The 13,157-nt window shown below is 58.3% G+C and overlaps 2 protein-coding genes across 2 annotated transcripts in view; both read left to right on the top strand.

Annotated features, from left to right (window-relative positions):
• TRMT1 (tRNA methyltransferase 1) overlaps nt 1–8,191 on the top strand; it is a 10,622-nt gene extending 2,431 nt beyond the window's left edge. Inside the window, exons 6-17 of the mRNA XM_077765860.1 lie at nt 4,517–4,632; nt 4,720–4,832; nt 5,346–5,494; nt 5,648–5,734; nt 5,814–5,883; nt 5,974–6,108; nt 6,218–6,270; nt 6,358–6,592; nt 6,680–6,756; nt 7,559–7,678; nt 7,764–7,893; nt 8,018–8,191. Of these exons, the coding sequence (XP_077621986.1) occupies nt 4,517–4,632; nt 4,720–4,832; nt 5,346–5,494; nt 5,648–5,734; nt 5,814–5,883; nt 5,974–6,108; nt 6,218–6,270; nt 6,358–6,592; nt 6,680–6,756; nt 7,559–7,678; nt 7,764–7,893; nt 8,018–8,167 (1,435 nt within the window). The 3' untranslated portion in view covers nt 8,168–8,191. The remainder of the gene's footprint in view (nt 1–4,516; nt 4,633–4,719; nt 4,833–5,345; nt 5,495–5,647; nt 5,735–5,813; nt 5,884–5,973; nt 6,109–6,217; nt 6,271–6,357; nt 6,593–6,679; nt 6,757–7,558; nt 7,679–7,763; nt 7,894–8,017) is intronic.
• A 1,372-nt stretch (nt 8,192–9,563) lies between these two features.
• On the top strand, nt 9,564–13,007 carry LYL1 (LYL1 basic helix-loop-helix family member). Its single transcript, XM_077765868.1, has 4 exons — nt 9,564–10,292; nt 11,254–11,606; nt 11,690–11,781; nt 12,613–13,007. The coding sequence occupies exons 2-4, from the start codon at nt 11,275–11,277 to the stop codon at nt 13,005–13,007; spliced, it is 819 nt and encodes a 272-aa protein (XP_077621994.1). The 5' UTR covers nt 9,564–10,292; nt 11,254–11,274.
• The last annotated feature ends 150 nt before the right edge of the window (nt 13,008–13,157 follow it).

The raw sequence follows: 13,157 nt of genomic DNA on the forward strand, positions 1-13,157 counted from the left end.
CCAACTGACCTACCCAGATTCCTGGGTCACTGGGGGGGTCCAACCAGCTGACCCACCCAGATTCCCGGGTCACTGGGGGGGTCCAACCAGCTGACCCACCCAGATTCCCCTATGGGTTCCATTTTATTTTTTTTGAATGAATGAATTTATTTTTTAATTTACATCCAAGGTAGTTAGCACCTAGTGCAATCATGATTTCAGGAGTAGACTCCACCGATTCATATCCTATGTATAACACCCAGTGCTCAGCCCAACAAGTGCCTTCCCTAACGCCCCTGCCCCATTTAGCCCATCCCCCCACCCCCAACCCCTCCAGAAACCCTGTTTGTTCTCTTTATATGAGAGTCTGATTTGTCCCCGTCCTTGTTTTCATATTATTTTTGCTTCCTTTCCCTTATGTTCATCTGTTTTGTATCTGAAATTCCATATATGAGAAGTCATATGATATTTGTCTTTCTCAGATGGACTCCTTTCGCTCAGCATAATACCCTCAAGTTCCATCCATGTAGTTGCACATGGCAAGATTTCATTCTTCTTGCTTGCTGAGTAATATTCTATTGTATTAACATACCCCATCTTCTTTATCCACTCATCCATCGATGGACATTTGGGCCCTTTCCATACTTTGGCTGTTGTCGATAGCACTGCTATAAATGTTGGCGTGCATGTTCCCCTTTGAAACAGCACACCTGTATCCCTTGGATAAATACCTAGTGGTGCAGTTGCTGGGTCGTAGGTTAGTTGTATTTTTAATTTTTTTGAGGAATTCCCGTACTGTTTTCCAGAGTGGCTGCACCAGTTTGCATCCCCACCAGCAGTGCAAAAGAGAGCCTCTTTCCCTGCAGCCTTGGCAATATCTGTTGTGGTCTGAGTTGTTAGTTTTAGCCATTCTGACGAGTATGAGGTGGTATCTCCTTGTCGTTTTGATTTGTATCTGCCTGATGATGAGTGACGTTGAGCATTTTTTCATGTGTTCATTGGCCATCTGGATGTCTTCTCTGGAGAAGTGTTTGTTCATGTCTTTTGCCCATTTCTTCACTGGATTATCTGTTTTCTGGTTGTTGAATTTGATAATCTCCTTATAGATTTTGGGTACTAACCCTTTATCTGATGTGTCATTTGCAAATATCTTCTCCCGTTCCCTTGGGTGCCTTTTCGTTTTGCTGTTTCCTTCGCTGTGCAGAAGCTTTTTATCTTGATGAGGTCCCAGTAGTTGATATTTGCTTTTGTTTCCCTCGCCTCCGGAGATGTGCTGAGTAAGAAGTTGCTGCAGCCGAGGGCAGAGAGGTTTTTACCTGCTTTCTCCATGAGGATATTGATGGCTTCCTGTCTTACAGTTTGGCCTTTCATCCCTTTTGAGTTTATTTTCATGTCTGGTGTAAGAAAGTGGTCCGGGTTCATTCTTCTGCATGTCGCTGTCCAGTTTTCCCAGCACCACTTGCTGAAGAGACTGTCTTTATTCAATTGGATATTCATTCCTTCTTTGTCAACGATTAGTTGGCCATATGTTTGTGGGTCCATTTCTGGGTTCTCTGTTCTGTTCCATCGATCTGAGTATGTCTGTTTTTGTGCCAGTTCCATACCGTCTTGATGATTACAGCTTTGTAATACAGCTTGAAGTCGGGAATTGTGATGCCTCCAGCTTTGTTTTTTGTTTTTTTTTGTTTTTTTTTTTTAGGATTGCTCTGGCTCTTCGGGGTCTTTTCTGGTTCCATACAGATTTTAGGATTGTGAAGAATACTGGTGTTATTTTGATAGGCATTGCACTGAATATGTCGATTGCTTGGGGTGTATCAGCATTTTAACAATATTCTTCCAATCCAGGAGCACGGAGTATTTTTCTTTTTTTTAAAAAATATTTTTATTTCTAGGAGAGAGAGAGAGACAGCGTGAGCAGGAGCAGGGGAGGGTCAGAGAGAGAGGGAGACACAGACTCTGAACTAGGCTCCAGGCTCTGAGCTGGGAGGCAGCACAGAGCCCGACGCGGGGCTCGAACCCACAAACCGCGACATCATGACCTAAGCGAAAGTCGGACGCTTAACCGACTAAGCCACCCAGGCGCCCCAGTATTTTTCCTTTTTTGTGCGTCTCTTCGATTTCTTTCATAAGCTTTCTATACTTTCCAGCGTATAGATTTTTCATCTCTGTGGATAGGTTTATTCCTAGGTATTTTATGGGTTTTGGTACAATTGTAAATGGGATCGATTCCTTGATTTCTCTTTCTGTTGCTTCATTATTGGTGTATAGGAATGCAACTGATTTCTGTGCATTGATTTTTATATCTTTGACTTTGCTGAATTCATGGATCAGTTCTAGCAGTTTTTGGTGGAATCTTTTGCGTTTTCCATACAGAGTATCATGTCGTCTGCGAAGAGGAAAGTTTTACTTTCTCCTGGCCGATTTGGATGCCTTTTATTCCTTTGTGTTGTATGACTGCTAAGGCCAGGACTTCCGATACTATGTTGAAGAACAGTGGCGAGAGAGTGGCCATCAGGTGAAAGCTCTCAGTTTTTCCTCATTGAGGATGACATTAGCCGTGGGTCTTTCATCCATGGCTTTTATGATCTCGGAGGTATGATCCTTCTATCCCTACTTTCTTGAGGGTTTTTATCAAGAAAGGATGCTGTGTTTTGTCAGATGCTCTCTCTGCAGCTATTGAGAGGATCTTGCGGGTGTATTCTTTCTTTTATTGATGTGATGAATCTCGTTGATTGTTTCGCTATGGTTTCCATCAGTACTTTTATTCATTCAAATAAGGCAGCACATATCTGGTAGTAAGTCCTGACAAAATCCCTGACCTTGTGGCATTCACATTCTAATGCAGGGATCCAGCAAACAACTGCCTGGGAGGCCCCCTGGGAGGCCAGATCTTGGGGTTTGGTTTGGTTTTTTTGGGTCCACCAGGGAAGAATGTTTTTTACATTTTTTTCTTTTCTTTCTTTTTTTTTTTTTTTTTTTTTTTAGTGAGAGTTTNAGAGAGAGATTGTGGGGAGAGGGGCAGAGGGAGTAGAAGAGAGAGAATCCCAAGCAGGCTGCACGCTCAGCGCAGAGCCCAGTGAGAGGCTCCATCCCATGACCTTGGGATCATGACCTGAGTCAAAATCAAGAGTCCTCCACCAGCTGAGCCTGGCATCCCATGCTTTTTTTTTTTGCATTTTTAAAGGGTTTTTTAAAAGGCACCATTTGCGGCCCACAAAGCCTAAAATACTTACTCTCTGACTTTTTACGGAGCACAAATAAACAAAAAGTTTTTGCTATGAAAAGTATTTGCTTTCCGGACTCCATTAGAGCCTGATAGGAAACAAAGTCAGGGACAGCCAGATAAATGAGCAAACTATATAGTAAACTAGAGGTGAAAAGTGCTCTGGGAAAAAAAATTGAAGGTTGGAGAGGATGGAGGAAGGTGGTGGGTGGGTTGCAGTTTTATTTTTGTTTTGTTTTATTTTATTTGGTTTGGTTTGGTTTCAAAAATTTTTTTAATGTTTTATTTATTTCTGAGAGAGAGAGAGAGGCAGTGTGAGCAGGGGAGGATCAGAGAGAGAGGGAGATACAGAATCCGAAGCAGGCTCCAGGCTCTGAGCTAGCTGTCAACACAGAGGTCGACACGGGGCTCGAACCCAGGGACCGTGAGATCATGACCTGAACCGAAGTCAGATGCTTAACCGACTGAGCCACCCAGGTGCCCCTAAAAGTTTTTTTTAATATTTATTTTTGAGAGAGAGACTGAGACAGACCATGAGCAGGGGAGGCGGAGAGAGAGAAGGAGACACAGAATCTGGAAGCAGGCTCCAGGCTCTGAGCTGTCAGCACAGAGCCCAATGTGCTGCTTGAACCCTCAGATCAGGAGATCATGACCTGAGCCGAAGTCAGACGCTTAACTGAGCCACCCAGGCGCCCCAATTTTGTTTTATTTTATTTTTTAAGTTTTTAAGAATTTATTTTGAGAAAGAGAGAGGGGGGAGGAGGGAGGGAGAAAACAGGAGCGGGGGAGGGGCAGAGAGAGACAGGGAGAGAGAGTCCCCAGCAGGCTCTAGCTCATGAACTGTGAGATCACCACCTGAGCCAAGCCCTGAGCCAAAGTCAAGAGTCAGACGGATGTTCAACCGCCTGAGCCCCCCAGGCGCCCCAGGTTGCAATGTTAAACAACACCGGCAGGGTAGGCTACTTGGAGAAGGTAGCCTTTGCATTTCCTCACCTGCAGAGGGAACCATCCTCTTTCCAAATGCATAGATTTGCCCTGAAGGTTATTTGATTAAATGAGTTCATCCATAAACTGCCTGGAACGTCCCCAGGCGTATATATGTCCCATCAGCGTTCCCCATTACTATTGCCACTGTCAGACGTGAGTACGCGGAGGTCCAAGGAAGAAAAGTCATGGGGTTCGCAGAGGGCCCGGCTAGGGTCCGAGCCTAGGCAGCCGGAGGCCAAAACTGTCACACCGAATGAGTGAACATGTGTAGGGGACAGAGCAGGTCCCCGGCGCAGGGGGCTGAGGTCCGGGCCCCCTTGCTCCCAGGACACTGATGTACCAGCACCAGAAGGCATCGGAGCGGTTTGACGTCATCGACCTGGACCCCTATGGCAGCCCTGCCCCCTTCCTGGACGCAGCGGTACAGGCCGTGAGTGAGGGAGGTGAGGCCACGCCCACACGGGCACTGGGCGGGGTGGGGCGGGGCGGGGGGTGCCAGAGGGGCCCTGCCCCTCAGGCCTTCCTTGCAGGTCTGCTGTGTGTTACCTGCACCGACATGGCAGTGCTGGCGGGGAACAGCGGAGAGACCTGCTACAGCAAGTACGGGGCCATGGCCCTCAAGAGCCGGGCCTGCCACGAGATGGTGAGGGCCCCCCTCTCCCCAGCCCTTCCTCCCCGCAGACCCGCTTCCTTCCTCCAGGCAGCCAGGGCCACATCCATCCCAAGATGTTAAAGAAAAGCATGTCTCCAACCAGCCGAGTTCTAGCAGGATGACGAATTGCCGTGGGGATTCAACAGGGCAGGGGCTTTGGCTTTGACTTTGTTCCGTGAGGGCCCTGTCATCAGGTCCGTGGGGCAAACCGGAACACAGGTCTTTGGAGCACATCGCATCGCGCGGGGCGCCCGGAAGGTGCCAGCCGGGATAGTGGGCCTGTGTGCCCCTTAACCACGTGGTAGCCCCAGGAGGGCCTTAAAGAGACACAGACTGTTGTGATTTCATAGACGAGGGCACTGAGGCATCCCCTTGGCAGGGGTCACGCAGCAGGACGCTTGGGACTGGGCTTGGACCACAGGACCCTGAGCCTGGGCTTGTGGGCACCACGTGCGGCCCTGGGGTGGCCGGGCTGCTGGCTGAGCCCCACATCCCACCCCCCAGGCCCTGAGGATCGTCCTGCACAGCCTGGACCTCCGAGCCAACTGCTACCAGCGCTTCGTGGTGCCCCTGCTCAGCGTCAGCGCCGACTTCTACGTGCGCGTTTTCGTCCGTGTCTTCACCGGCCAGGCCAAAGTCAAGGCGTCAGCCAGGTCAGTCTGGGGCAAGCAAGGCTGACGGACAGAGGGAGGCAGCAGGGCCTTTTGGGGTCTGGGAGGAAACGGGGCTCCTAATGGGGAGGAGTTGGGGTGCGGCGATCAGTCTGGGAGCTTATCCCCTGTGCACCCCCCCCACCCCCACCCCAGCAAGCAGGCGCTGGTGTTCCAGTGTGTGGGTTGCGGGACCTTCCACCTTCAGCGCCTTGGCAAAGCGGCAGGAGCCTCTGGCGGCCGGTGAGCAAGGGTGAGCCCGGGAGGAAGGTGAAGGAGGTGTCCCAGGGTCACCGCCTCCTAGCTACCCCACTCTCCGCAGGGTCAAGTTCTCTGCGGCCTGTGGTCCCCCGGTCAGCCCTGAGTGTGAGCACTGTGGGCAGCGACACCAGGTGAGGCAGGGCAGGGGAAATCAGGGGGACACTGGGGTTCTGCCTCTCTTGCCCCCTGCCCACCCACCACGCCCCCTCCTGTGTCCCTAGCTCGGCGGTCCCCTGTGGGCGGAGCCTATCCACGACCTGGACTTCGTGGGGCGTGTCCTGGAGGCCGTGAGCACCAATCCCAGCCGTTTCCACACCTCCCCACGAATCCAAGGGGTCCTGAGCGTCATCACCGAGGTGGGGGCCGCGCTGGGAGGGGGAGGGGGCCCTCCCACCTGTGTGGGGCCATCCTTTCCCCACCCAGCCCACACCCATCCTGGCCCCCCCCCATCCCCACCTCCTGCAGGAGCTCCCGGATGTGCNCCTGGGGCAAGGCCACCCTCAAGGCCAGTGTCTGGGGTAAAATAGTTCTCCAGCATGCCTGCGTGCAGGTGCTCAGAAAAGAGTCGGGGGCCACTTGGTGAGGGGCCTGTCTCCCTAATACGGTCACTGGCACTCCCCGGACCGTGCAGTCACCATGAGATGTGCAGCTGTTCAGGTGGCTCACACCGGCGCGGATCAGCGCTGGCTTTGGGGGCCAGCCCGCCACCCATGGCCCCCCTTGGTTCCCAGGTCGGCCCTCCTGCATGCTGGCTTCCGGGTCTCACTCTCCCACGCCTGTAAGAATGCTGTGAAGACGGATGCCCCCTCCTCAGCCCTCTGGGACATCATGCGCTGCTGGGTGAGGGCCGGCCTGACCCAATGGGCGAGCGAGGGCAGGACACGGTCAGGCCCGGCGTCCCCTTGACCTCTGAACTTTGCCTCCCAGGAAAAGGAGTGTCCGGTGAAGCGGGAGCGGCTCTCAGAGGCCAGCCCTGCGTTCCGTATTCTCAGCGTGGAGCCCAGGTACGAGCACCGGGGTGGCTGCCCGTAGGCGTGGGGGGCTCGGGTGTGTGTGCAAGTTGCCACAGATACTTCCCTACACAGACACATGCTCTTCAAGTGAGACCCAGAATCTTCCCACTTCCCCTCTGCTCTGCTCCCCCCCCCTCCCCCCGGTCTGGCCCCATCACTGCCCAGCACTGGCTGCTGTCTGTCTGTCTCCTGTCCCAGTCCTTCCCCCACCTCCCCGCGGCAGCCACAGCACACCGGTGAGGACTGGAGTCAGGCACGTCTGCCCTCTGTTTAGAACCTTCTGTAACTCCCACGTCACTCGCTAGAAACCCAAGTTCTGCCTGCAAGCTATGCACCATCTCCCTGGCCTCTCCCTTCCCCCCTCCCCCCACGCTCCCTCCCTCTCTCCACACGGAGCCTTCTCCCTCCCACTCCCCAGGCACAGCGCTGTCCCCTGTGCCTAGGGCGCCCGGTCCGGTCCAGTGGCTCTTCCCTTCCTCTGTCCATCCTGTCCTGCTCCCCTTCCCCGTCTCCCCCTTCCCTTTGTCCTGCTCCGTTTTTCTCAAAACTCTCACTCACATCCTAACACAACGCAGCGAACTTCCCTCTGACTCGCCCCACTGTCTCCTGCGCTGGCCTCGCCTGCCGCCGGTTTCGGGCTCACGGTGGGCACTGGATACATGTTCGTGAACCCGATGAGAATTGTGACCCGGGCAGGCAACGCAAGGCACGTGGAGCCACAGGGAGGTTGGCAGGGGGTCGGTGCGCACCTGTAGGGCACCTGGCCCTCAGGCCCCCTCTGCCACGCCCCCAGGCTGCAGGCCAACTTCACGGTCAGGGATGATGCCAACCCCAGCTCGCGCCAGCGGGGACTCAAGCGCTTCCAGGCGAACCCCGAGGCCAACTGGGGTCCCCGGCCGCGTGCGCGGCCAGGGTGAGTGAGTGGTGGGTGGCAGGGGGTGGGGGGGGCTCGTCCGGGCCAGGACGGGGTCCCAGCTCCTCCTCCTCCCGCTGCACAGGGGCAAGGCAGCAGGTGACGCTATGGAGGAGAGACGCAAGCTGCACCAGAATAAGAGAAAGGAGCCACCGGACGACCCGGTCCAGCGGGCCGCCCGGCTCAAGACCTTTCCCTGTAAAAGATTCAAGGAGGTGAGGCACCTCCACCCCTCAGGGGGGCAGGCAGGGCATGGGGAGAGCTCCTGGTCTAGGAGAGGGACTCAGCAGAGGCCGCTGGGCTCCGGGCCAGGGTTCACACCCACTGTCCTCCCACCAGGGCACCTGTCAACGCGGGGACCAGTGCTGCTACGCCCACGGCCCCCCAGCCCCTGAGGACGCCACCGCAGCTGCCTTCCCTGACCTTCCAGAGACCTCTTCCCAGAACCCACCTGGGTCTGGCATTGCCACTGGTCCAGGTGTAGACTGAGCCAATAAAGACGTGTCACCTTGCCGACTGCCATTTGTCTGAGTGGGGAGGCTGCCTGTGGTCTGTCTGTCCATCTGCCTGAGGGGCTCTGTCCATCCCTCTGGCTCCATGTCCGGAGTCTGCGCTCCTCTGTCCACCTTTTTTTTTTTTTTTTAAACTCTCTGGGGAAGCTCTGCATCTGGAGGTTTGCTTGTCCCTGCCTGCATGAAGTGTTGTCCGTATCTCTGTCTGGAGTGTTCTGTCTGTATGGGGCTGTGGGAGCTGACCATCCGCCAGCGGGGTGGTCTGTCTTTCCTCAGCGCCAGGTGCTCAGCCACCCCCATCGCTGGTGCCTGCAGTTCCCGGGTTGGCCACGGGGCGGCAGCCGTGTGCTCGTGTCCGTGGGGCCTCCCCTCCACCCCCAGCGCCCAGCCCCCAGCCCCCGCTGCCCTGCTCCCAGACNGCGTCGCCGCCTGGTTTCTCTGGCCGAGCTCCCCACAGGGCCGCGGTGGCGGAAGCCGGACCGGAACCAGGCGCCTTGTGCATCCGCTCCAGGCCAGGTGCTTCCTGCTCCGCGGCCCCTCGGGCACCGGCGGGCCTGCAGCTTCCCCTCCCCTCCAGGACAGAGGGTTNAGCTGCCCCCCCACCCCAACACCTTTCTCTTGGCTTCCTCCCCGCCTGTGAAATGAACCTAATCCTAGAAGCTAGTTTGTAGGTAGGGGTAATCCCCTAACTCGGGCTCAGAGCTGAACTCTTCGCTTCCCTGGGGCCGTGGGTCGGTTGGAGGCCAGGCTGGCTCCTGGGGCTTCACCAGATTCTCGGGGGAGTGGGAGGTGGGGCTGGGGGAGTCGTAGCCATGCTGCGCGGCACCGGCAGTGCCCCGGACCAGTCCACCGCAGGCAAAGTGTGATCCACCCAGGTGGGAGGGCCCTGGACGAAGGTATAGTCTTGTCCCTGCTGCCTAGCTGTTCCGGGGCCCCGCCCCTCCAGCAGGCCCAGCCCGTGTTGAGCACCCCGACGGCTGCAAGATACTCGCCCAGCACGTCTTTATTACCGACCTCAAAGTGGCCTGTGATGTGGGATGAGGGCCAGAGACCATCAGGCTGGGGCTGTGTGGCCTCGTGGCCTAGAGGGTCCACATCCCCACAGGACGGGCTGGGGGCGCCTATTGTAAGGTCCCGCCAGCCCCGGCTCCCTAGGAAGTACGTCCCGGCCGTGGCCCTTCCTCTTACCCTCCTGGGCCCCAAAGGGTGGTGTGGATAGCAGGCCTGGGGGCCCAGGACACTGGGCCAGGCAGGACACGCGGGGGCAGACTGTCAGAACTGCCCTCCCTCCAGTGCCCCAGTCTGGGGTGGGGGTGGCGCGAAGCCGGGTAGGCGTTCTGTGAAAAGAGGAACAAAGCAGGGTGAGGAGAGGAGGAGCAGGAGGGGGCCCTGGGTCACGAGGCCCCAGACTGCCGGAAAGGGCTCTCCTCCACTGCCATCAGCGCGGACACTTGGGCAGGAGGTGTCCAAAGCCGGAGGCGAAACCCAGGCGATACTGGAGGCTGCCGCCCCCCCTGCCTCAGTTTCCCCTCTGCGTGCATCCGGATACCTCACTCCCAGCCGCGCGCTGGGTCGGGTCCGGAGAGGCCCTGGGCCACTCCAGTGCCTGGGAGGAGGTAAGGTGAGGCCCTGAGGGGTGACGGCCCTGTCCGTCGCCGGCCAGGGGGCGGGGCCGTGAGGCCCCGGCTCGGGCTCGGAGCTCCCCGCCCGCCGGTTTCCTCCGGGGTCAGCCCGGCTCCTTATCAGGCGCGGCCAGTCGGCCAGGCCCTTATCTGTGCCGGCCCAGCATCCTCCGGCGCGGCCGGGGGTGAGAGGGAGGAAACTGGGCCGCCGGGGGCGGGGAGAGGGCGGGCCGGCCGGGAGCAGCTCACTTTCCCTCGAGGGATCCACGCCGCCGCCACCGCGGTCGCCGTGGCCCCAGCGGGCCCGGGAAGAGGCGCAGCCCGACGTCGCTGCCGGGAGGGGGCGGCAAGCTCCCAGCGGCCCAGAACGCCGAGGCCGGACCGGATCGAGGCCACGGAGCCTGGCCTGAAGCCGAACCCGCATCCTGGCCCTGCAGGACAGAGCCAGGGCTCTGATCAGGCAGCAGGACCAGCGCCGGGGTAAGAGCGGAGTCCGCCTGAAGGTGGGGGTATCCTGGGACCGTCTGTATTCATGCATTGCATGCTTCATTCATTCATTTATGGCGGGGTGGGGGTCATTACGTGAGAGCCCAGGCCAGCTTCTCCAGGGCCTAGGTAGGGAAGACGGGACAGAGAGGCCAGGAGGCCCAGAAGTTGCTGGGACACTCCAAGCCATGGGGCCAGGAGTGAACAGGGACATCTAAGCAGGTTGCCAAGGAGCGGACGCCGATGGGGTGGGGGAGGTGGGGGAGACGGCTGATCTGATCGGGCCAGAGAAGGATTGGCACATGACTGTGTACTGGGCAGTGGGGTCAGTGTTTGGGATCCCAGGTCAGCGTTTTTTATCGTAATGTCAGCAGTGGGGTCATAGGCTTAGTAAGGGGGACATTTTCAGTGGGGGTGGGAGTCAATGGAGCGATTATAGAGGACTTTCAGGGTGTGACATGGAGGCGTTCAGAAGAGCCTCGGGGCTGAGGAGCTGAGGACCACATGGCCAGCTGGGTGATGGGGGGGGTATCAGTGAAGGGTCAGAGTCAACTGTAGAGGGATTCTAAGGTCACACACTATCAGTGAGGGGTCTCAGGATCAGATCTGAAGGTTACACGGCCATCCTGGGGGCCACAGGATCTGTCATGGGTTCCTGGCCTCACCCCTCGCTCCAGCCTCCAGGTGAGAAGGATTCTGGGATGAGGGAGATTTATTTGCTCAGGAGCTGGGCAGCTGAGGCCCTCATGGGTCACAAACGGCTCAGAGATGGCACTGCCGAGCTCGACGCTGCCCAGAGCTTCACTGGGTACGTCCTGCCCTGTGTCAGACCCCCCCTCCCGTGTACTGGCGGTTTCAGGACCCACCTGCTTGCTCACTGACCCACTTGCCCTCTCATCTGAGGGCTCTGTTGTGCTAAGCAAAGTGCGTGGCAGCTGATTCTTCCCTCCCACAGGTGAGCACCCCCTCGGGGTCCATGTGCCCGCCCCAGGCCCAGGCAGAGGTGGGCCCCACCATGAATGAGAAGGCGGAAATGGTGTGTGCCCCCAGCCCAGCGCCCGCTCCGCCCCCCAAGCCTGCCTCACCTGGGCCCCCAAAGGTGAAGGAGGCGGGCCGCCGAGGCTCCTCCCCCCCCAGGCTGCCCCCTGGCGTGCCAGTGATCAGCCTGGGCCACGCCAGGCCTCCGGGCGCAGCCATGGCCACCACGGAGCTGAGCGCCCTGCGGCCCCCCCTGCTGCAACTCTCCACCCTGGGAACTGTCCCGCCCCCCCTGGCCCTGCATTACCACCCTCACCCCTTTCTCAACAGGTCAGTGGGGGGCTGGGACCTGGGGGGGATCCGGGGCCAGGGTCCTTGCCCACAAGGCATTAGTGACCCGCGACCCCTTACAGCCTCTACATTGGGCCGGCAGGACCTTTCGGCATCTTCCCCAGCAGCCGGCTGAAGCGGAGACCCAGCCACTGTGAGCTGGAGCTGGCCGAGGGTGAGTGTGTGTGTGTGTGTGTGTGTCCCTCTCTGTGGGGATTCATGTCTTGCACAGGGAGAGATGTGGCAGGTGCACACAAAGGGGCCCAGGACTCAGGCTGCACTCCTGTGCAAAACCACAGTCCCACGGCCAGTCCCACACAACCACAGCCCAGCCACCAAGCCACAGAGAGTCATGGCAAAATGTACCATGGTGTGGGGGGGGGGGGCCCAAAATGACAGCTCCAATCGAATGCACAGCCACGCAGGAAACAGCCACAGGACAACCACCACCACACCAGAGACAGCCACACAACCACAGCCACTTAGGACCACGGCCACACAAGAGTCAGCCACAGAACCACAGCCACACGACCACAACGACACCTGGCAATGATCATACACAACCACAACCACTGAGATGTCCAGGGAGCTCACACAGCCACCGGAGACACAGGACCACCGTCCAGCCCAGGGACCTCTCAGAGCCATGTGCACATCCAGCCACGTGCAGGGGAACAGTCAGAATGAGGACGCAGGCACAGTTCCCTAGGGAAGCTGGGCCATTGACAAAAAAGTGTGGGACAGTCGCGTTTGGCTGCCTGCAGCCTGGGCCGGTGAGGGTCCTGGTCCAGGCTGCTGGGGTGAGTCGGGCGGGAGAGGGGAGGAGCTGCTCACTAGCAGGGGAGCTGCCCAGGGATCCTACTGGTGGAGCCCTTGGATGGAAAGAGCCCCAGCCCACCGCCTGTGCGGGAGTCCCCTGGAAGATTCTGGGTGCTGAAGGGAAGGCCCGCGGGGGCGCCCCCTGCGCCTCGGCGGGCGCCGAACCTGTCCCTCCTGTTCGCCGCAGGGCACCAGCCCCAAAAGGTGGCCCGGCGCGTGTTCACCAACAGCCGGGAGCGCTGGCGGCAGCAGAACGTGAACGGCGCCTTCGCAGAGCTCAGGAAGCTGCTGCCAACGCACCCGCCCGACCGGAAGCTGAGCAAGAACGAGGTGCTCCGCCTGGCCATGAAATACATCGGCTTCCTGGTGCGGCTGCTGCGCGNTGCGGTGACCTCCGCGGCATTGCCTCGGAGCGGAGGGGCACCGGGAACTCAGTCCAGGGCGGTGGAGAAAGGGACAGCCGATGCTCTGCGCCTGCTCTGGAGCAAACTTCCCCGAAGAGGGACCAGTGAGGACGTTCCCGACAGGGGAAAAGGGCCCGGGGATCTGGAAGGGCGACTGTCGCCCCTAGGGGCCCTTTAGGCCTTTTTATCCCCCACCGGCCGCTGGAAATGGCCTTTCCCGCGTCTTCCTCCGGGGGACGAGGTTCAGGAACCAACATGGCAGATAGGTCAACGGACTGAAGTGGTGCCTTTTTCTCCCCCCCTCCGAGGCTGGGGTCACCGAAAGACG

The sequence above is a fragment of the Crocuta crocuta genome, unplaced genomic scaffold (assembly GCF_008692635.1).
Source record: "Crocuta crocuta isolate KB4526 unplaced genomic scaffold, BGI_CrCroc_1.0 scaffold693, whole genome shotgun sequence".
Taxonomy (NCBI): Eukaryota; Metazoa; Chordata; class Mammalia; order Carnivora; family Hyaenidae; genus Crocuta; species Crocuta crocuta.